Below are 24,480 nucleotides of genomic sequence, written 5' to 3' on the forward strand. Positions count from 1 at the left end.
AAAACAATACCTCATTTCGTGTACAGAAATTCTTCCTGACCCACAGCGTCACACCACACATGTTGGGAACCGAACCTGCCCAGGACTTTGCACTCCCCGTCCCCACCCGGCAAGTGACTGACCTTCCTTGAGGCTTTTCTGGCTGTTCACCTCAAGGCATTCTTTCTCCTTCAGCGGCTTAAGATCTGCAGATAAAATCTCGGCAAAGCCCTGCTGCTGTTTCTTGCAGCTATCGATCATGGTGAGAATCCTTTAGAGTGGCAACATCCAACAGAGGAAAAAGCGCCCGGCTTTGGTGCCGGCGGAGCTGCCCCTGCGGCGCTCCCGGTCCGTGCCTAGGGCGGCAGCGCAGCCACCATCCTTCCCTTCCCTTCCTTCCGTCCTTCCCGGGCTGGCTCCGCTCGCTGGCGGCTCCGCAGCCCGGCACTCACTCACAGCAGCGCGGAGCGTGTGAAGCACAACTCCCAAATCCCACCTCTCTTCCCAGACAACCACTCCCCCCTTTCCTTTAGTTACGCTCGCCGCCCCTGCCCATTCGCGTTTCGCTCTGCAGCTCGGTGGTCAATCATCTGACAAAGAATGAGTCAAGCGGTTAAAAATAAATCCAGCAGTTGCTGAAGGAGCAGCATTCGCTGCTTCCCAAGACAAACTACTGCCGAGGACTCTCCCTTTCCCCTTCCCCCCTCCCCGAACACCACCGCGGGCAGCAGAAACACTTCAGCTTTGCTCACCGGCACATTGATTACTCTTTAAGTTTCACCAGTAACCAAAGCTGCACACTGGCATCTGAGAAAGTCATGGTGAGGAACCTTCCCACCCACCCACCCCAACCCCCAGGTCTTCTTTCAGACATTTATCAAGCAGAGGTAACTGGGAAAGCCAGGGGTTATTTCCATGCCTTTCCTTGCAGTGTAACAGATTCTATTCCTTGCTGTAAATACCTAAACCTCAAGTATTTTATTATTTTCCTTTTTGCATTAGTTACACATCTCATTATTCCCAGTAGTTACAGGAGTATTTCCTCCCACAGCTTCTGATCTGCCATTCTCTCCAGCATATCCCATTTATCTTACATGAGTCACCAACTTCAGTGTCAACCTCGAAGATTTTCGGGGAAATGGATCCCCTCTAAGTATCCGGCACTGGCCATGAGGGAACAGAGAACGAGTCTGCATTTAATTTCATGGACTCAGAGAAAATAAGCTGTATATAATGTGTAGTCACTGCATGTCAAGAAGTAACTCCAGCAGGTGTATTTTCCCCCAACCACCATCATTGCACGTATTTTCACACCTCTACTTCATATTTTAAACCTTTTGGCCTAAAATGATAAAGGGCATCTCCAACCAGAAAAGCTGTGTCTCTTCACAGAATCATATTTGAGAAGATCTATCTACCATCACAAACATCCAATAAAGAATTTTTAGAAGGGAAAACTAGGAAAAAATCCCCATCTTTGGCCTCTTTGGATCTTTCCACATAAGAATCATTTGGCACTGACTCTTCACCTTGACAGGGCACTCCGGGGCAAGCAACTGATACCACGGGGTGTGAAGCTGCCTGACACAGCCAGCAGGATTTGGAAGCCTCTCCCTGTTTTCCTGCTGCTGGGAGCAGGGAGACCTAAATCTACCACAACTGCGGATTCAAAGGAGGCATGAGCTCACCAGGCTTTATCAACTTCTTGACATGTAAGGAGCTGACAGTACAGGCAAAGGAAAAACTCTTTGCAGCATGAATGATTTGAGGCCACTCTCCCCGCCTAAAGATCTGCTGTTTGTACATCATTTATATTAAAATTATGAGCTTAAATTATGTTTTGCTTAAAAAACAGCTACAGGCTGTTCCAATACATTTGCTTTTGCAGTGATTTTTACTGAACAGAAGGGAAAAAAAATCTTGTGGAAAAATTTCATAAATCAAATGACTTCCTCACTGCCTGCAGCTGAACACTTACTGGGCATGAGAAACACAATTACTGTTGAGAAACTCCACACATTCAGAAAATAAAACCTTGGACAAACAAAATACAAACACATACTACTTAAAAACCCCACATTAAAATCTGACACAGTCCATAAACAGAATCTTACACAGTTATGGATGTACCAGACCACTCCACACTTCCTGTTCCAAGACAGAAGTTACCAGTTTGGAGGGATGCATTATATTCTAACAATGTGACAATATGCAACAGCAGGAATTGTTTTATGGGAAGGGTACAGTGCACTCCACACACTTATGAAAAACTGGTACTTTGGCCTGAACTGATTTCACAATGATGTGAAAACCAAAGTGTTTGGAAATCTAAAAATTTCAATGTACTAATGAGGAAGTGTGTAATTAAAGAAGCCAAAGAACCAAACATTGCATTTCCAAGGTAGTTCTGTCCTTTCCTTTCTGTTCATAGTGCTGCTTATAAGCTGAGAGTGCCCAGTGCTCTGGTGAGTGCTGACCACAGGAACAGCAGCTGAAGCCTTCATGAATGTTGCTCTTGCTCAGAAGGATGAGCTTTAGTAGCAGGGAGTTCCTGCCATCCAACTTCTCCCCTTTTCAGGGAACCCACCCCACAGCAGATGAATGTGCTCATGCTGCAGCCACTGAGAGCTATGCCTAATATTTTGCTTCTAGTTCAGGTCTTAGTTCAATACAAGCTTAACATACAGATTAATATTTTAAAAAACCTTTAAGAAGTCTGGTCAAAATCTCAAAAGTAATATGCAAAAAACTTTATTAAGAAAAGCAGGAATCACAGAATTTATGGAAAATAAGAATGAGGAGATTCTTGTACTGACTAGCAGAGATGAATGGTCAAAATGATGTGTATTTTTTTCATGTAATCAAATATTGCAGTTGCCAATAAATGCTATAGAATATTGAATAGTTGGGTGGGGGCAGACAGAAAAAATTAGGAAGAAGAAAAGATACCTTGGAAGAAGAAAATGGGTTTGGTTCAGATTCAGTTATACTGTGAAAATGTCTGGATAGTCTGCTCAGGGTAAAGTTCCTCTTAAATCCCTGCATGAAGAGTAATATTTATCCCATGCATCATAAAACCCCTCACTCCTATTCCAACCTCTTGTTTTCCCAGCAGTCTTGGATATACATTAATCCAAGCTCAACTGGTAATTTGGATATACTGGTTACCTGAGTGACCAACAGTGTAGTTCTACTCTTTTAGAGATAGGGCTTCAAAGAAAAACTAATCACCAGCTCTCAGCATGTCTGTTAGAAATGCCTCAAAATCTGGGCCAGTTTCACAGGCACCTGGGGACATGTCCCAGCTGCTGCTGCACAGCTGTACCTGCAAACTGCAGCATGGAAAAGTGCATGTTCTTAGCATGGTGTTCCTCAACATTCCCAAGAACTGGACTAGAAGGAACAGGAACACTGCTAACATGTTCAAGTACTAAACTCGTGCTAAAAACCAATGTTGTTGCAAAGATGTGCAAAGATGTCACCAGCAGGTGACATCACCGGTGTGAAGGAAGGCAGATCCCCCAAAGGAAATAAATTTGTAACTCTCTGGAAAGGGTCACATATTCTTCCCTTGGACTGCAACAGCACCACACCTACTGCTCAGATTTACTTCTGCACTTTCCAATCTCAGAACCATTTTTTAAGCTCTTGCAAGGGAGCAGGAGCCCTGTCATCAGCCACCACCACCACGCTGACACACTGAACACACTTCCTACGCTGGGGCGGTGTCTGCCTTGAAGGTCATTGTTTTGACAGATAAAACTGCTTCATACTGCACTCACTTTCACTGCTGGTTTTAAAGGAGACATTCCACATTTATCTTAAAAGAAATGGTGAAAGACCTCACAGGTGGAAACTTTTCTATTCAAATTACTCATTTAGGCCTGCAAGAAAATATCCTCTAGAATAAGTATTAGTTAAACAATAGCAACTTTTTTGTCCTTTGACCACTCTTCATTTTAGCAGTAATACAGGAAATATGAAATATAAAACAAGTACAAAAAAGCTTGGGGGTCTTTCAACTCCGCTCACAGTTTGAAATGCTTTTGTGTTCAGTTTCTAAAAGGCAGCTGGAATTCGGATTGTCATTTGAAATTGCTGGCATTGTTAAAAAACAGGCAAAAACTTTTCAATGGCAAAATTTTCATCTTCTCTTTCTGCTGCTGACTGTATTTAAATAGAGAAGGTTTTGTAATAAAGAGAACTACTCATGTCCAAAGTAAACACTGGACATAAAACCTCTCTGGTTTGAACATGTACCTGTTTAAAAAGAGCTATTTTTACCAGTACAGATAGTAAAATGATTTTGAGGATCATACAGAAACCTATCATGAGCCAAAACCAAAACTGTGGCCAAAACTCTAGTTTTCATCAAACAACAAAACATTTCTCTCAGCTGAAAGAAAATCTTAAGTTGTGCACAGTGTATTTTTCAACTACATGTTTAAACCCAATTACCAACAGCATCAGCGTATCAAAACCAGATGCTGAAGGAAAGATATACCACAGGTCTTTTATTTCAATGAAATTTAAATCTGTTAGAATTTGCATCATATTCCGATGCAGGTATCTCTGATTTGAGTTCTGGCTTATTTAAGTTGCATATATTGTATACAAGTGGGTGAAATGCAGAAAAAGGGCCTCAGAATGGAACATCCCTGTCAGTTCCATAAACCAGAATCCAATAATATCTCAGTCAATTCCATTGTATTGCACCAGTTTTTCATAAACTTTTACTTCTCATCCAAGGTCATCAGTGTTTTTTCCTTCCATTCCTCTGCAACACAGACTTTCCAGTGTTGTGCCAACCTTCAGCTTATGGAAAAAGTGTTATTTAAAAGTGAAGTGTGTAACAGATATTCACCAAAATCCCCCAGTCCAGGAGGAAACGCTGCCCCCTGCAGTGCCAGTGCCACTGGGAGCAGCCCCTTATCTCCCCAGCATCGGTGCTGTGTGCGTGAGATCACTGACTGAGCCACTTCGCAGCCTCATTAGACATGGGGTAACCAAGCAACGATTGTTTAACAGCACATTCCAACTCTTCTCATCATATGGAGCTCCTTCCTTTGCAAGCCCATTAAAAAGAAAAACAAAACCAAATAAAACCCCCTTAGGTATTTAAACTCTTTCACTACCACAATAACATTTTAAGGGGCAAATAAAAACGTAATTACTCAAATACCTATTTAACCTCGGTTTTATGTAGACCTTGATGAATTTCTGTCTCCTTTATGTTGTGTAAGGATAATATAGTTCGTGATCATGGTGTAATAATTTCTTCACATAGGAAAATAGTGCATGACTACACAAACTAAAATATTAATTACGGTATTATATAAATTATTAATTATTATAATTTATTCTATTACCTCTTTAAACAGTGAGACTGTTACCTCAAATTATTGTAAGTGTTTTCATTTTGGGGGGGTTTATTCTGCCAATATTCTTCCCCATTATGGTAACAAAGACCCAAACATCCCAAATTATGCTCACCATCTACCTCAGGCACTTTTCCCAGAAAAACTACACTTACAGTAATGTCAAATTTATAAGTCTGCATGTTCTACTTCTCCCACTAAAACCCACACAAAGTCCTTTTAAGGGAGGACATATGTTGGCAGAGTTCCCTGCTTAAATGAAAATTACCTTCCACTTGATCTTGCCCATATACACATCTAAATTAATAAATATTTTTATATATCTTTTACTAACCTTATCTGCATTTAACTCATACATTAACTCAAAGGACAGTATTTAGTCACCCACCATGCTATCTCTGGTTTGCAAAAGGTGCCTATAAAAGTGCCCCACACCACTGACCAGTTCTGTTTCACTGTGTTACCTTCTCATGGCGCTCACAAACTGACACTGCAACAACAATATTTGCAAGTGACGATTTAGTTGTAACAATCTGCAACAATTATACAGTGGAATTTGAAATTAACATTCTTTTCTAGCTATGCATTTAGTTATGCACAAGGAATTTCAAGAAAAAAGGTCAGAATAAGACAGTTTGATCAAGTGAACTCTTTGAAGGAAAACATACTTTCTGTATCTCCTGTAATCACTCAAACGCCAAGCCCTCAAACAGGGTCTTTTCATACACACCAGATGCCTTAAATTGAGTCAGTCACAGGTCATGTCTGCCATGTTAATCTCTTCACAATAAGCTGATAATTAAAAAAATAGTATCTATAAATCAAACTAAAATGATGGAATGTTTGTTTAGAAGTTTACCAAATGGAATGACCCTGCTGGAATTCTTTCATGTAGCCTGTGAAAATGTCAGAATATATTCCATCTAAGAGGTCACAGTCCCTGGAGATCTCTGAGTTTTGGCCTGTATGTCTTTTCACATGCTTTAATATTTGAAAATTGTTCCTTGTAGACACTGACTGATGCCCTGGGAATGCTCGGATTGTGGGAACTGGCAGTACCAATGACAAAGACAGACTTACTGGGAAATCAGTACCTACTCCGTTTGCGCTCTCTGGTCCTGACAGACAGCACAACATTCACATTTACAGGGAGACCAAAAGAATCTATACATTAAAAGACAATTATTTTTCCTACTGACACCCAAAAACAAACTGCCCCCCAAAACACTGAACCCTCAAAAAATCCCAAAACATAGAGACAAATATATATTAATAACTATATGGTGTGTTCTTACACAGGATTATTTAGTAGAATATTTGCATTGGACATTTCAGGGACTATTAAATCTTAAGGGAAAGACAAATCACAGAATCACTGAGCTTGGAAGTGACCCCTTGATATCAAGGACCGCTTGGCCCAAGCCCTGCTGGAGCAGGGTCAGCACGAACAGACTGCCCAGGACAGTGCCCAGGCAGATTTTTTGTATCTCCATGGATGGAGACTCCACAACCTCTCTGGGCAACCATTCTACACACCCACAATATTTATACACTCCAATATATATAGGCACACACATTTTTATTGTAAACTTATATAAATTATATACTTCTTTATCCAGATAGGTATTCCAGAGCATACTTACATTGAGGTTTGTTTTGTTGGGGTTTTTTGCTTTGGTTTGCAGTTGTTGGGGGGTGTTGTAGTAAATCAGAATATCTGCATGCTGTTTTCCAGCTCTCACTGCTTTCAGCTGAGTGACTATGAAACTGCTGAATTTAAGATGACATTTCCAATTATTTGCTGTGCCAATCTATTACTTTAATCAGAACTAAGTTTTTCATTTGTTGTTCTCTAGTGTTCCCACTAGCCATCTTTTCTACACTGTATCTCTCCCAACTCTCCCAAGAAAATAAATTCTAAGCAGAGTAACCTACATTACAGGAGGAAAAAACACACTTAATTGCTGATCTCAAAGAAACGGAGAAAGACCTGTCATAACAGATGCAAGGAGAAGGTCCCAAATTTCACCCAATTCCCTAATTTCAAATTTGCAGTTCAAATCTATTAACTGCACAGAGGATTAAGAATTTGTTCAGAAGCCATAAAACTATGCCAAGAATGCATGTTACCAGTGCTACATACTGAGGAAGTGGAAGATAAGAGATAACAGACAAACTAATATACCACGACTCTTTTAGATGCCAGAAAAATTCCCTTAGATCATCAGATTTATTTAAGTACTATCATTAGGTTAAGTGTGATGTGGATTTCATTCAGTTATTTTAAGAAACATCTTGTCTCCCAGCTGACTTAACTGGTCCCCCAGGAGGACTCAATACACACCATTTGGAGTATTTGTTTTTGTTTGGGTTTGGGTTGGGGTTTTTTGGTGTGTGTGTTTCATCGTCCCCTGAATTCTCTGCAGTTCTCCACAAGCTCCCTGACCCCACAGGAAGCTGCCACTCTCCTCTGACCCTCAGTGCCTCAGGGTCCCTGCTCCTGTGTCCCTGTTCTTATGCAGCCAGAGGCACTGCTTTCTTCGGGGTAAATTCTTCCAATCAAGATTTTACCAGTCCTGTTTTTATTTTAAGATGCTCACTGTCCCAAGGCTTTTTTGCTGACAAAACACCCAAGAAGGCTCTTGGCTCTGTTCTCAATGAGCTCAGTTGTGCTGCAGAACAGCAGCTGCCAGCCATGAGTGAGCCATGGGAGGCACAGCACCCTCTTCTCCAGTACAGGACACACGACCCTGAACAGAGCCAGAAGGCAGTCCTGGATCTGCTCTGGGTCCGAGTTCAGGGAAGCAGAGCCCTCTCAACTTCCCCTGCCTAGAACAGAAGTGTCTCTCCACACCACGCAGAGGACAGAACGGGCACAGTCACCATCTGACAGCATTTACAGCCAAGATGTGGAGCTGAAGCCGGCCCCAGAGTACTGAAGGTCAGTCACGGCGGTACAGGAGCCAGACCTGCCCGTCCTACAGGGACACAACCAGGCTTCCACCTGCAGGCAAAAACTGCACAAGAGCAGTGCACGTGTCTCTCTCTCAGAAACAAGTAGCCTCTGTCATGAGAAGCTTCTGGCACAGTGAGATAGTCAAGGAAGCCACTGCAGAGCCAAACGAGATTGCTGTAAAACTCAAGACCTTTGCATTTTACATGCACCTTGAAATAACAATTGTATGGCTCCTCACACCCAGACCTTCACACCTTCTTCTACCAGTCAAAGTGGCATGCTCACCAATTCTGGAAAGGTACTAATTCAACATGCGAAATGCTTTGCTCATGCACTGCTTCCTTTTTTTGATGGTATCTCCATGTGCAATCTCTTTCCATCCTTTGGCTCTGAAACAGCAGGTTGGAAAGCTGCAGGCAGCATCATTCCCATCCACCCTCCTGCTGTCAGCAGCAGACAGCATATCCTTCCCTCCCTTGCCACCTCCTGGCTCTCAGACAGCAGCTCGTGAAGCTGTGGCACAGTGTGTGGGCAGCACATTGTTCTGACTGGTACTTCAGCTGTGCCACACTGCCTGCCACTCCTGGCATTCTTCCTCCACTGCAGCCCAACTCAGCAACACCCAGTCACCAGTTTTCTCCTCCTGCTCCCAAAGAGCCCCATCTGTGTCACCTTCCTCCTCCCCCAGCTGTCCCTCCTAAGGACAAACACCTTGCCTAGGAAAGCACACACAGGGTACACAACCCAGCACCCTCCAGGCACACACTGCACCCCCGAGGCTGTCACGGGACTGTCAGAGTCACAGACACGTCCTCGTGTCCGCTCAGGAGGTGACAAGTGTGAAAAACAGAACCAATGAAATGGGAATCTTTGCTGCTTTTCAGCAAGTGGAACAAGAGTTGGCCTCCAGAGAACAGGCACGATAAAAAGCTGCACTACACAGGGCACAGGTTTACATGATCTCCTAACACACTGTATGTATTGCCTAAGTATCCAGAAGATGCAAACTAATGACAAACTCAAATTAGTTTCATTAGTAACCATGTATTGCCCACAGCTGTTAACTTGAAACCAGCTCAAATGAAAAAGAAGAACCTTAAAATTGTGACAGTTCACAAGACTAACATACAACATCCACCACCAAAACAATCCATGTGTCTTTATTCAGGGAATAAACACCTGCATGTAATAAATGACTGGCAAAGCTTAAGACCCTACTGCACTCCAACTGTTTTGTTATTGATCCTCTCTCTCTCTTCAGCAGAGTTGGCACAGTGTGCAAGTGTTCCTTTGTGAACTCAAGAGACAATAAATCCACTGAAGCCTAAGCTCAGCCATGAGAATTTGCATCAAAACCACCGAGCTCTGCTCACCTGGACTCGTAGGCTGCTTTGCTGTGGGACAGGGATCTCTGGGCAGGGGAGCAAGAGTACAAAGGGAAAAGGGAATAACATCTCCAGTGACTCCTGGCTCACCAGGCACACAACCTGCCACTTCACTGTACACTTCTATTACTCTGCTCTGATTACCTCCACTTTTAACAGAACTACAGCAGAAGCCTCCCACCCCTCCAGAGTCATTGGAAACGCAGTTTCTGTTCTAACTGGTGCAAGTCAGCTTAACATCACTGTGCAGAACAACACTAGAATAGTTCAGCCTGCTACTGGACTGCTGCCAAAAGACTCACTCAAGTAAACAAAAGGTTTAAAGGATCACTACCAAAGCTCACAGTAAGCATAATGCTTCCTGCACAAATACATCCAACAAAAAAACCCCTGAAACATTTCAGAATTTTTTAATTAAGTGCCACTGTATTTCCGTGTACTGAAATCTCTCTGCTCAGACTATAAAACAGTGACATGCTAAAACACTCCTGGAGAAATCTAGTTTCTGGTGCAAAGAAAAAACAAAGAGTGATTATTAAACCTATCTTTAATATTAATCCATTAAGTTCAAATTTCACTTTCATAAATTTTTTTCTGGCTTTCCTCACTTCTACCAAAAAAATTTTATTTTTAACCAAATCAGCCCAAATTACCAAGTCTGAATTTACAGGTGAGCAGTAGTTTGGCTGCTCTGGAGGTCTGACTTATTTAGACTCAACACATGGTATATGACACAGCTACCTGTGTAATCCATTGTGGTTTTACAGGCAACAGAGAAAAAACAAGTTTTCCAGAGATATGTTTATATCATATATAGATAGATATAGACAGATATATTCAATATGTAACATTGAATTAAACTTTCTAGGATACAACATGAAGCATCAATTCTGTATTATTTTTTCAGGAAAAAGAATAATAATACCAATAATTATCGCTTTGTCTCTGATAATATCGCAGCTCTCAGAGACCCTTCCCCAGCGCTGCAGCCGCTGCGTTCTGGGCTGCCCGGGCCGCGCACTCACCATTCCTGCGCTCGGTGAGGGGCGGCAGGCACTGGCTGGGCTGCAGCGACAGCTCCCGCAGCTCGTGTGCGACGGCCTCGCTGTGCGGGCTGGGGGCCAGCCGGGGCGGCCCCGCGTCCTCCTCCGCGTCCCCCGGGCCCAGGTGAGCCATGCTGGGCACTCCTCTGCACCCTGCGGGAACAGCAGCGCTTAAACCACACTGTGTTTGAGCAATAGAAACAGAGATATCACATGGTTGTTTTTCTGGGTTCAGTTTTGGGGTTTGGTCTGCTCGTTGGCACACAAAATTCAACTTTACACGTTATCTATGGACATTATCTACTGATTTTACACAAATATTACAGGTTTGGAAAAATATAGTTATGGAATGCAATAACAGCCAGTTTAACAGTGGCCTGGCTGTGAGAAGCAGGGCAGTTTCTCTCCTCACTCCACAGAAGGATTCCCCAGTACCACCTCTCTTTGGGGATGCTCAGGAGCTCCCATGCCCAACCCATGACACAGCTCAGGGATCAGCACAACGTCTCTTTTCTCAGTAGCTCCTATTAGACAATTATGTGATAATGTACAAACAGCTTTCAGGATTTTGAAGCACTGCACAACTTTCCTCCGTAGCCAGAGTCAACTTCAGTGTTAACACAGGACTTCACACCACTCCAAGACTGTGTTAGAACCAGTTAATCCTCAGTCTCTCCAGCAAGGAAGACTTTCTGGTGTGAACTTATTGTAAAATACTTTACAGAGTGGAATAAAAGCCCAAATTTCTTTCCTTCCTATCATTAATGTGGTACTTAATCTACTGTGAGGAGAGACAGAACTATGAATTACTGGTACAGACTTTTTATAGCTCACAGAACTTCAATAAATCAATATGGACTTCAATGAAGTCCATCCCTGGATTCTTGGAAACTGGAACAATATGAAATATTAACAATCCAAGAAGATTCAGAAAAATGAAGACATGTCTCATTAATGTTAGGCTGTTTATTCATTTTGAGTTATTTTCATATGAAACACTGCCCATACTCAACCTTAAATTTCAAACTTCAAGTACACTGAATACAAATACTACATGTTCAAAGATTTTTAAAATGCAGTTTGTGTTTCAATGACCAGACGCAAAATATTTCAAGTGCTACAGATTTTAAAATAATCAAAATTTTAAAGAAATCAAAATTATCATGACCACCTAAAGAATGGCCTACACTACAAAAAAGGGTAGAGAATCATGTTCTGAAAGTGCCAAATGAAAAATAAGCAATATAAACAAGTACTGCTTGATATATATCTCTGTAGAACAACTAGGATGGTTATGTGCATATTTTTCATTATTTTCCTTAGTTACCAACTGGTGCTTTCACATTAAATGAAGACACATTAACTTACTGTTATGCAAGAATTTTTTTCTTTGTTCTTAGCTTTTAAAAGCACAATTTCCCCAGCTCTCACTCGATTTCCTGACATTACACTCTCCTCATACTCCCACTCACTCATACAAATTAAGTACATTATTAACCAAGCAAGTCTCTTCAGAGTAGAATTTAAGAGAAAATTTAGCTGCTTATCTGCTCATATTCACTGCATTTTATCCACAATTTAGTAGCTGTAAGTTGCCTTGGAGTCACTTCTCAAAGAGATTAAACCACATGAGCTGTATTCGTGCTTTCAAGTCCATGTGAAATGAACAGAAACACCTTCTTGTACTAAAGGTTTAACATTTGTTATGCTGCAAGTTAGCTTTGACTGATTACTCTCCCCATGGCAGATAACTAAATATCATGTTTTAAATTAAACCAGCTTAACTTTGATCACTTCTACAACACAGAGCTGGATCAGCTACATGTCCATTCCTTAATGTTTGTTTCAGGAACGTTTGTCAATGTGGGTTTATTGTCCAGACTCAGGTAAGAACAGGGCATGCAATGAAATGACACTGATTGCAGCACTGCAGCACAACTCAAAACAAGCCTCACTTCCCACACAAAAAGTGCCTGATCTGTGCTCTGAACACGAGTAAAGCAGGTTCACAGGGACCTTCTGGAGGTCATCCATCCATCCCCCAGTGCCGCAGGGTCACACCAGCTGCTCAAAGCAGGTGATGTCACCCCCTCTGGGAGCCCCCACGGTGATTGCCTTGCCTGTCCCTTCACACAGAACTGCCTTTACTGCCGACTGGGACTCCCAGGTCCCAGTTTTCACTGTGGTTTCATACAGCACATGAACTTCATAATGAAGAAAACCCTAAATCCAAAGGTCTCCAATGCACAACTCCAATCCTATTTATAAAGTTTCCAATTCACAGTGAAGTCTCAAATACTGCAATTGCCTTCTCCTAAATCTTTCAGATAGGCTCTTACAAATCCAGGTATTTTCCCAAATGATCCTTTACCACTAGAACAACCCTACTGCAACATAAACCTTTGAACAAAAGCCACTCTAGAATTCCCAGAAAGTCCACATCCCTCAAATTCCTCAGTCATATCTCAAATCACATTTTGCTCTCATTCTTTTCATTATTACTGATGAACTGCTACTGCATCAGACTACAGAAATATTTGTGAGCTTAGAACAACAAATTCTCTTGACCTTCCCAACAAAAAGCAAACACACACCTCCACCCAACATTTATAAGGGGTTTTTTAGCAGGGAAAAAAGTCTGTGACCTACATCATCAATATCTGCCTGAGATACACCAGTATCCTTACAGCTCCTTAGTGAATCAATGACATCTAAAAAATACCATAAAGATGACAAATTGAAGCCTTGCAATAAGGAAATATAAACAGTTAATTTGGTGCTTCTCTTTTGTTTGATTAGAATGTGAAGGAGAATTCAGCTGTTCAGCTTTCTAAAGTGAACTCCTAAAATTGGCATCCATGGAATTACTACTCTGTTTTAGGCACAAGGTTTTCCTTATTGATTGACAAAGTAATTCAGAAACTTAAAAATCATTTTGATAAGCACCTTTCCAAACAAATAAACAAAAGAAAGAAACAGACAAGGAGAAAAAAGACAACTCTCTAAACATCTTTTTACACTGCTGCATGTATGAGAGAATGAGCCACTACTGTTTTTCAGCACATTCATTTTAACAGCTCAAGAAGATGAATACAATTGCCTTTTCCCCAAGTGGAGGCTGCAACCAGCAGCACTGACTGCACATGAGACAAGACTGCAGATGTGCAGAACACCTCCCATCTATTTTCAGTCTTCCAAAGCTGTATTTCATTCTGACCTTTCTAATGTAACTGATTGTTTGACACCAGCAATTCAAACACAAAACCCAGCAGTAGAAAACATTAATCCACCTTGTTTAAAATCAAATCTTGTGCAATAAATACTTTATCCAGTAACCATATGCAAAAGTGAGAAACCTCTCTGATTTAGAATGTAAAGTACCACAATACTATCATATTTTATATTAAAGATAACAATTTGCCTCCTGTTTTTACTTATTTGAAGTCTCCTCAGTCTTGAAGAATTATTTCATATTTGCCACCTGCATTTACAGATGGTAACCATTATCCATGGAACCCCTGACTTTGAGCAGACCTATACACAAAGTGTGTTTATAACATAACTGAAATTCAACAGTACTAACAGTAAAAAAACGCAGTAAATCCAAGAAAAACACACTTTAAAAAATGTGTACTATTACGTTTTAGTACTCTGCATAATCTAAGAAAGCACCTTTTATTCAAGGCTGATCTGACAGAAATCCGTTGTCACTTCAGGGGTTTTCACTCCCTTCCTTGCAACTAAGACATCTCGAGTTCAGTTGTATGAACCGTCACCCCATTTGGTACGAGGAACTGCTGGGAAGCACAAAACCAACTGAAATAAAACTACTCCACTGGTCCAACAGTCCCAGAGGATTTCAGGTGGTTGGGTTTTGCTTTGGGTTTGTGGGGTTTTATTAACACAGAATTCAGCAAAATGTTTGAGAGTAGTAAAGTGAAAACTAGAAAAAAAATATTCTCCTACTTAACCTTTAGAATAAATTATCAAAGTAGAATGTGCAGCAGCCCTGCAAGGAAGGCTGTGGTTACATTTCTCTGAAGAGTGCACAGAAACTGTTCCAGCACTGGCAAATGAGAGCCCCTGTACAATGCATGAGCCTTATGTAAGTGTTCTCACAGATTGTAGGTGGTTGCTATCTTCTTAACTGCTGAAGACAAACGCTTCCTTTATTTTTAAACATTTTATCTCCAAAAGACAAAGTATATTTCCTTAGAAAAATCTTATAAGGAGGGTAAATACATACCTCTGTGCTACCTGAGACATAGAACTGGGATTTATTCAGCACAAATTGTAAAATCTGGATGACACTTTGGGAGTAAATCAGCTTTTACTGTAGAAATCTACTGGAAAAAAACAATTCAAGAATCACAGTGCATTCAAACTCTGCCCAAGCCAAAGGGCTGATCTTAACACTGCCCCCTCATTTACACCTGCAAGGATCCTGGGGCACTACACACAGAGCAGTAGGGAATTGGATTAAGAGTCACCAGCTCAGATATTGGCAATCCCAGGCTCCAAAACTGGATTTACAGAATTGTGGTGTGAACATGAGCAGTCAGTTTCTCCATTTATAAAACTCAATAAAATTTAATTGCAGTTTGTAATACATCAGAATCTGTAGTGGGGAGAATACAAGAATTGCAAAATGTTGAGGTTGGTTTGTTTTTCTTACTTTTTTCTTCAAAGTGTCAGAAAACCCTAAAAAAGACACTTAAAAAGCATAAGCCCAGATCCAGCAGGTTCACTGAGAGCTGCGACTCCTGACTGTCTCCAAAGTGTCCCAGTCCCTGTGGGGAGCCCCTCAGAATGCTCAGTTCCTCCTTCCTTCCCAGGATCGACGCAAGTTGGGCTTAGACATAAACACTCCAAGGACACGGGAACACTGAGCTCACGGAACAGTCCGGGAACTGGGAGCTTGGGAAGTCACTTCCCAGAGAAGCGCCTGGGGATTTCATCCCTAGGGCTGGAATGCCAACTTCAAGGAGAGGAAAAGATGCAGAGTTCTAAAGGGGTGACTCCTCCTGGCACAGTGCCCATCAGCAAGGGGTGAAAAGAAAATAAAGAAACAGCTCCTGGCGTTGGCTGCAGGAAATCCATCCCCAGCCGGTTCCTGGAGCTGCACCAAGTACAGGTGTGTGCTGCAAGGGCAGGAATGCTCCTCAGGCCAGGACACAGGCTCTGTGACCTCTGCAATGCACCTTGGCCTGTTGGCAGACATGTTGTATGTGCACAGTTCCATCTCTGCTGTGCTGACATCCTATTGCACAGCTGGGACCTCACTGAATTCCTACAGGAAAAGGGCCCCCGAGCACCTGTGTCTGCACGGCCATACAGAATTTCCCCCCAGACTCTAATGACTAATTTTCTTTCCTTACAAAACTGAAAGATATTATAAATAATAACAATTTAAAAAAATAAGCTGTGGCAATACCTACAAAGTATCTAAAAGTCACTTACAGGTATTCCTCCAAATCATTAACTTCTCTTTTGCACTGTCTCATGTATTGGTGCTTTTAAAATAGTAAAGATGTAAAATCTATAAAGTAACCTTTTGCAATTAGCACTGCAATTTGAACAATATGCAGAATAGCTTTTAGTTGTTTAGGGGGTTTGTGTGGTTTTATTTTGGGGGATTTTTTCCCCTTTTTCTCAGTAATTTTTCAAATCCACTTACTGGAAGAGAACGAAGAACTAGTGAAGATGAACATACAACTGAGTACAAAAACTAACAGACATGGAAAGTACTTGCTATTAATAATCACTCAGATTACCAGGAAATTAACTGAATATGTTATTCTAATTCATTTTTGTCATTTATAACTTCACTGATTGGAGAAAAGGTTTGCCTCTGTTGGACAAATGATGTTCATTTTGTTGAGATTTCTGCTCTACTTTCATGTATTTCACAGTAGATTAAAAGACCAAAAGACAATTTTAATGAAAAGAATCTTGAGAATATTCAACCATTTTAGATTCCCCTTCCCTCAGTACCAGGCTGTTCTTTTGCCCAGGGTGGAGTGTCAGTACTCACAACTTGGTGTCACTCCCAACTTCCACAGTGGGCACCTTATGCAGCCTCTCATTACAAGTACTTTGACAAGAAAACTGACATTAGATTATTATATTGAAAGAGAAGTTGCAACTCTGCATTTAAAATACAGTGTTGAGATATTAATTAATTAAGTTTAGTGTTACATTACAGAGCAACAAGGATTTAAATCATGCAGCTATTTTTGCAAAGGTAATTATACAAAAGCAGAAAAAGATGAGAAATATCAGTGCTGACTAACCATGAGTAATCATCTTGGATTATGCATTATGGAAAACTCACTGTTGCTATTCATTTCTTTAGAAAACAGCGTGCAGAAGTATCTGACAGAGCCGAGGTCCCGTCACGCTCCCCATCACAGCAGCACCTGGAGTGCCACCCTCCTTCCAGGCACGGAGTTCACACTGCGCCGGGCAGGGGGCAGAAAAGCTTCCCCCGTTACTAAATAACTTACTGAGATTATATTTTGTAACTCTGTGCTCTGGCTACATTAATCCCATTGAGCAGACTCCAGAAGACCTTCAGAAACTCACTTAACACTTCTGCATATTTTGATGGCAATGCTACACTGAGATTCCCTTTGCTAAGTCTGTGCAGGAGATCTTTAAATCTTAAGTCTTTGGGCTGATTAAAGTCTGAAAAATCAGCTACACTGGCAAATGCAGATCATAAAGTAGGTAATGTATAGAAAATTACATATACCTGGACAGAGGCAGGGGATGAGTCAGGAGAATCCTTAGTGATACATTCCCTCCAGTGCTACCTCCAAGATAAAACAAAACAAAACAAAACCAAAACAACAAACCCAAACCAAATCACCTCTCTGGTAATGGGAGCGAGCTCTGCTAAGAGCAGTGAATTCCCAGACTGAGAGTGGGGCTGTGCTGAGCACAGGAGCCCCCACAGCTCCCCTCAGCCCCCCCTGTCCCTGTGCAGGGCCACACAGATGATCGATCATTCTGCTCTCACAGCACTGCCCTCTCCAACCAACCTCCTGAAATCTCCTGGGCCTCACATGACCCTTCGCTGGAAAGGAGGTAACTCTTAGCAATGTTGTGAAACTTGTGTTTAAATACCATAAGGTCTCATGAAAATGTTTTAAGTAGTTGTAAACAGTACAATTAACTGCTGTGTTCACACTTCAAGGCCTTTAAAATGATAAATAACAACAGAACTTATCCAAGATACTACACTTCTGACAGATAATGTTAAGTAAAGCAAGGCAAGGCTCAATATGCACAGTGTTCATCACTACAACAAAACCAGCACCTCAGGTGAAAGAAATGTTTAAATTGTTTACTGATTACACAGAACTTTTCAAATGTATCATCTTCCTCTCAGAAAGTTATGAAACTAACTCTGCAACTGAACAACTTTTTACATTTAATTACCTTATGAGCAGACTTAATTTGATTTCAGCTCATCTTTTCTGTGGATATTCTTGACCCACAATGCTCATATTAAGGCACTTTAATCATTCAGCTGGATTAACTTGATTAGATAAACACAAAGCTGTTATAGCACATATCCTCATGAGTCCTATTGAAATAAACAGCTTTATAAAAATACTTAAAACTAGAAAGATAAAACGAAGTAGTGTCTTGTTTAGATGTCACACAGTGCATGGAAATATGTCATTTGTAAATGGTGAGAAAAATATAAACATGACATTCCTATTTTTCAGTCTATGAAGATGATGTTGATTGCTAATATTTTACGTTTGCTTTAATACTCTAATTTAGAATGCCTATATTAATGCTGGCAGCAAATAAATTTAGGCTCAGCTTAGAAAGCAACACAAGGTCAGTTGTAGAATATCTAAATTTAGCAAGACAAAGAAACCAACCAAAAAAAAAAGAAACCACGTGCATTACTGGGCATGCTTCTAGTTTCCCATCCTCATAAACCTCCACACATGTAAATTAGATTTTTCTTTTTATGATAAAACAAATAAAACACAGTGACACAGGATTTCAGAAGCAACTTTGATTAACAAAAATTCCAAAGTTCTCAATATCAGTTTTAATACAAAGCACTTAGCACTAGTGTTCAGATAATTGCAAGATCAGCTCAGATTCACCTGCAAAAAGCAAGTTCAGTTCTTCTGGTCTGTGGCAGAACTTTGTGGAAGGAATTAGTAAGATCCCATGTGCTCCACTGGCCAGCAAACATCAAGTGTAGGCAGCAGAATCTATGTATGCAATTGAAGTTGACAACATATGAAAAAATCAAACCCCGAGTGTTCATTTTGGTATTATAAAAGCACTTGATAGCTCAAGTCTGGAGTAAGGGTCAAATATTTATATGAACACATCATAAGATTGCTAAAGGTTTTAGTGTCATGTCCCAGCAGTGGGCATTCATTAAATAAAAGGGAAGAGAACACATACAGAGCTTTTTACAAAAGTGTTCTGACAGGTCAGACAGTAATTATTAACTTTTATCAATAAATTGAATCACAGTCTTTCACACACCTTGTATCTGTTCAGAGTCCTTTGGTAGCCAAAATCTATCTTAAAAATGAATGTTGGTAAAGCTTTTAAGGCATTTCAGGAAAGGTTGGATGACTCCATGATTTCATTTGTTTGCTTGGCTACCACGAGATGTTCCCATTTATGACTAAGCTGCAGGTGCTACTCTGTTTATTTTACTGCCTGCTAACCCAGCCCTTGAACTAACAAAGCAAGGAAAGCACAAGGATTCAAGTCAAGGAGGAAGGAACTGCAGCACTGCTTCCCGTTGAAGGAGCTTTCTGCCTCCCATCAAATGGGACTGAACCTTGCACAATCACTTCTGTTGGCTGAAATTCCTGGAGAAATACATAATTTGCTTCTTTTTATTCCTGTACAGTGTTACAGAGACTAGTTGGTCTCTTAAAAAATACAATTCAACATACTACTCCCATTCAGTAATAAACTAAATACTAATTAGACATTAATGCAAAATAACATTAAGCATAATTCGAGGTTACTAACAGCTTTGATTTAGGGCATCTTGCAAAAATCAGAGTGGTTATTTGTGACCTGAAATGCAGTGCACACGTGCAGATGGCTCTCAGTTAAGCAGGCACTACTCAGAACCTTGGGACAATTCAGAAAATCTCTCACAAACCTTTTCCTGCATATTGACTTGTACCAACACAGCTACTTGCAGATATTAACAATGCAAACAGTAACTTGAATTAGCTCCCATGGAAACCAGTCAACTTGTTGCTCTTAACATCTGACACCAAAACTTTTAAAATTTAACCTGCTAATGGACAAAATAAAACTTAGAAGGTGACAGAACAATATTTCATTAAAAAAAAGCTAAAAATCAACTTGCTGTACCCAAGCAGCAGCTCTTTACCACTCATTCTTTACCCGATTTGCATGAAGGCCTTAGAGTTCTACAATATGGTTTCTTATTTCTGATCACGTAATCATTGTGTAAAGTCGTGACAGAGCACTATGACACGTATTTAACTGTCTCAAATGACTGGTTTTACTTGAAAGTTATTCAAAGTATTTAATCTTCTCCTCTATTCTATTTCCTTTAGTAAGAAAAGAGAGGCTTGGCACCAAACAATTAACATGTCTGGTTTAGAAGCTCATGAGACCACCTCTTCAATTCAGTTGGCACTGAATGATGTGACACATTTTCAATAGCAACAAAAGTACAATTAAGGGCCAGTTAAAGGTGGTGGTGGAAGCACTGAGATGATTTTTTACAGTGCTGCTGTCCTGCTTAGACAGAACCACTGGGTGACCTACAGCCATGGATTCTGAAGGCTCTCCTGGCCTTCCCAAAGGTCCCTCACAGCTCCACACACCAAACACAGGTATCCTCACATGGGTACAACACACAGGGCACGACTGCTCATCTCCCTTAATAAACACAGGCAGCGACCCAACGTTTTGGCCATCCCATAATGCCACTCTGTGCTACTGCCTAGCTCTTCTACTCAATACATGTCAGTTGTTCTCCACTGTATGGTCATTATTCCACAGTCAGATTGAGGTCCATCCTTCCAGCCAAAGCTGCCTCTGGAACTGGGGAAATAAGTTTATTTGCTTGGCTTAAAAGCATTATTTTCTGTTACAAACTTTGAAGGCACTTAGAAGGGAAGGAGCACAGTTAATTCATCACTTGTATTACTCAGATCCATGGCTTTAAGAGGATGACTCCCTTCCTCCCAAGTACACCTGATAAAGCAGCAGGGGCAAAGAACAGTTACTGCCCCTTTCCTGGAGGCAGAACAGTCCCCCTGCACTGTTCACCCGCTCACAGCCCACTTCGTATTCGGTGACCTGACTGACCTGATTCTTTTTGTAAAACAATGACAAAAGGTTACAATGTAAATTCAATTACATCCACTGTAATAGATTTACACCTTGCAGTATCTTCCCAAGAATTAAAGTGTTTGGGGGTTTCTGTTGGTTTTTTAGATAGAAACAACAAAGCTGCAAACTGAAAGAACAATAAATTCCAGGCATTTAAGCACAGACTTTCTGGAAGAAAAATCTCCCAACAAACCACAAAATTTCAACCCTGAGATTCCTAAACACTGGAAATTAAGCATGAAGATACACCACACATGTGGTGGTATGACTGTAACACAAAGTAAATAAATTGGTTAAAGACAAAATTACTCTTCACTAAACAAAAGCCAAACTTTTACTTCTCAAATCAAACACATTTCCTTTAACAAGGACAATTACACCCTCTGTGAACAGGGTAAGAGCAAAGGAAGAAATATCACTCATTATGTCTTTATGAATACAGATCCAAGATTATAAGTGATGTACTTTAATCTCCAGATCAACACCCATATTCTAAAATAAGCAGAACTCTGTTATTAGTATGGTGCCTGAAAACTCTGATGTTCTAAACATTTTAATGCTATAATCCCCAGTCCATGCCCTCAGTGCTTTAAGAACCAATTTCTCACGATCTCCAAAGCCAAAATGAACTTGAATTCCATTTTCCATACTGAAATTAGCTAAAGACTTACAGGGCAGAAACTCTGGGTCAGGAGAGTTTATGTTGCCTAAGGCCACTTTCAAAGAAGTCTTATCAGTTAAACTATTGTGTTCCAATATTTCATTCCTTACAAAGCTGCTTGTTTAAAAATAAATCAATAAGAAATAGATGGTAACTATAACATAGTTTACAGTGCTACACTTAGCAGCTCTAACACATAATTCTTGTATTTCTTGGGATTTTTTTTGTAATACAACTTGAAGTATAAAAAGTCATTAAACCTTCCCTTTAAAAAACAATCATCATTCTCATCTTCCGCAATTATAAAGGAGAGAAAATGGTCCTCTATTTATGAAGAAATGGCAGTAACCAAGAATAAGCTGATCAAGGAAGAAACATAATGGCCTTCAGAAACACTTAATCTCAAGAACCATTCAACAGAAATTTAATAAGCATAGAAAAAGGCCTCTTGTATTCAAAGACATACAGTTCATGTGTAGACTTCAAGAGAAAACCTGACTGCAATAATTTCCTTCACTCTACCAATTATTTCCAAGTATCATCTTTAAGGACAATAACATTCATAAATTTATGATGAAAGTAACAGAGAGTATCTACTTCAAAGGTTTATAAAAACTAAGCTACAGTTATTGGCTAATTAGGTCCAATGGCACAGTGATTAAAGACAGGGTTCTTTCTGCCAGAACCACCAAGGCCACTTGCATTGTGCTGGATGACCAAAGTAGTGGTTTCCCAGATGATTTTCACCACCCAATTCCTGGTTATGGGGAACAGTTTGCAGTTGGTTTAGGTGCTCCTGATGCACAGAGAGCTCAGCCAGGCCAAGATGTTGACCAGAGTCCCTTCCACTAACCTGGCTCACCTGAACTGGTTCAGGAGCAAACCTGGGCTGGCACAAATCTCTGGTAGGGGAGGAATGAGAGGCTCCACCAAAACAAAGGTGTACCATCTTAATCATGTTTCAAATGGCTGAGTAATTCCTCCCCTCAGCTGAAAATGTTCTTCAATTATGGAGTAAACTGCAGTAGGTAAAAAACCCTTAAAACACAGGCTGAAATGTATTTTTAATATATTCTCCTTATACCTTTCTGCATTACACTAATGAAAAAGCTCTTAGTGAACATTTCTTCTCACGAACACATCAAAACCAGAGTAGCATCAATTTAAACTCCTAAGCCTAAATGCACTTGAAGCTGCAATTTCTCTCCTACATAATTTTAATTTGTATACTAGACATTTGTCTAATGCACTTGCTTTAGTATGTCTTTGATTTGTAACACTTCCATCATTTAACAGTTATCAAATGTCATTTGTTAGGGTATGCTTCAAAACACTTTGGTTTATCTATTTGCTAACACTGAAACATACAGTTCATTTAATCATGAATAAATTGGTATAAACAGGCTGGAAAACCTAATCAATCCCACTCTTTCCTCAAAGATCCATTTTCTGAGCAGCACTCAAAATATTAAAAAAAAAAACAAAAAAAAGAAAAAAAGCCTGACTAGAAACTCTGTTGAAAAATACTGATTTCTCATGAAAACAAAATAATCCTCAAATATAATCTGGTCAGATATAAACAATACAGCCCAGGTTTCTTCTCTTGCCTTGGTTTCATTATTCCTTTTCTAGCATCAGATCCTGGTTCATTTCTTCCCCAGATCACTTCAGTATCTGCTTTCCTGTTTCCCCTTTCTGAATTCTCTGTTTGTCTCTGTCCTCCACGTGTCACTAAATCACCTCTCAGCTCAGCTTCCACTTCACCCATCAGAAATGCTCTGTGTACCATCATTCCTTGATAACCTTTTCTTCCCTTGACCATATTCCTCAGCCAGACTGGATAAGGCTTGGCTTGGGCTTTCCAAAGTCTGCTACAGATGCCAAGAACCCACAGGCAGATTGGAGACACTCTGGAATTCCATCTTTTGGAATATCCTCAGCTGCCCCAGATATTTGAGAAACAGCAGGTTCAGGACTGTGTCTGTGCTCAGGAGCCTCCTGAAAACTATCAGTGAGGTTCAGTCTGCACTGAAGGGAAGTGCCCCCGTGCTCCCCACCCGTGCCTCAGCTCAGAGCCTTCCCAGGGCACAGAGAGATGAGTTATGGGCCAGAGTGGGCTGATACCATCTGCTTTTCACCCTTTCCCAGAGATTCCACCCTTCTGTTTTCCCAATTCTGCGTGATCAGCTTTTAAAATAAGGCATATTATACAGGACCTGGTGAAAGAGCCATCAAATGGTTCAACTGGCAGAGCAGAGGAAGGGTGGAACATCTGGCAGAGGAACGAGGATCCGATTCCAGAAATCACAAATTACACTGTTATTCACAGAAGCAAAGAAAGTTGGTTCAAACCATCTACAGCTGTAGAGCGAATTATTTAAAGCTTGATTCACATTGGAAGATTTATAATCCCCATAAAAATGGTTTATAGTTTGCAAAAGCTGACAGCATTTGCTCAGGACTTTGAGTACTGCTGTATTATTTCACTTTAACATAAAGAAGCATTACTGTAAATAACTCAAAGTCAGAAATAATAAAGACTGCAAAATAAAGCAGTAACTTTTCTTGAATCAAGTCTTTACTAGAAATACAATGTGAGCTCTACCCTGATAAACTAGGAATTGAAATCCTTCTGCTCAACAGACACTGCAAATGAAATTAGTTTTGAATTCATTAAGTAGAAAATGGTGAGGGTTTATTGTTT

At 40.5% G+C, this 24,480-nt stretch overlaps 1 protein-coding gene across 6 annotated transcripts in view; it reads right to left on the minus strand.

Annotated features, from left to right (window-relative positions):
- The window catches only part of MRTFB (myocardin related transcription factor B), a 70,545-nt gene that overhangs the window by 39,334 nt on the left and 6,731 nt on the right, over positions 1-24,480 (minus strand). For 4 of the 6 annotated variants that reach the window (XM_071570744.1, XM_071570747.1, XM_071570742.1 and 1 more), the window contains exon 3: positions 10,724-10,894. In XM_071570744.1, coding sequence (XP_071426845.1) covers positions 10,724-10,874 — 151 coding nt within the window. In that variant the 5' untranslated portion in view covers positions 10,875-10,894. Of the gene's footprint in view, positions 1-122; positions 463-10,723; positions 10,895-24,480 lie in introns of those variants that run through there. The other 2 variants (XM_071570746.1, XM_071570745.1) reach the window with 1 other exon arrangement.

This window comes from Pithys albifrons, chromosome 16 (assembly GCF_047495875.1).
Source record: "Pithys albifrons albifrons isolate INPA30051 chromosome 16, PitAlb_v1, whole genome shotgun sequence".
Classification (NCBI taxonomy): domain Eukaryota; kingdom Metazoa; phylum Chordata; class Aves; order Passeriformes; family Thamnophilidae; genus Pithys; species Pithys albifrons.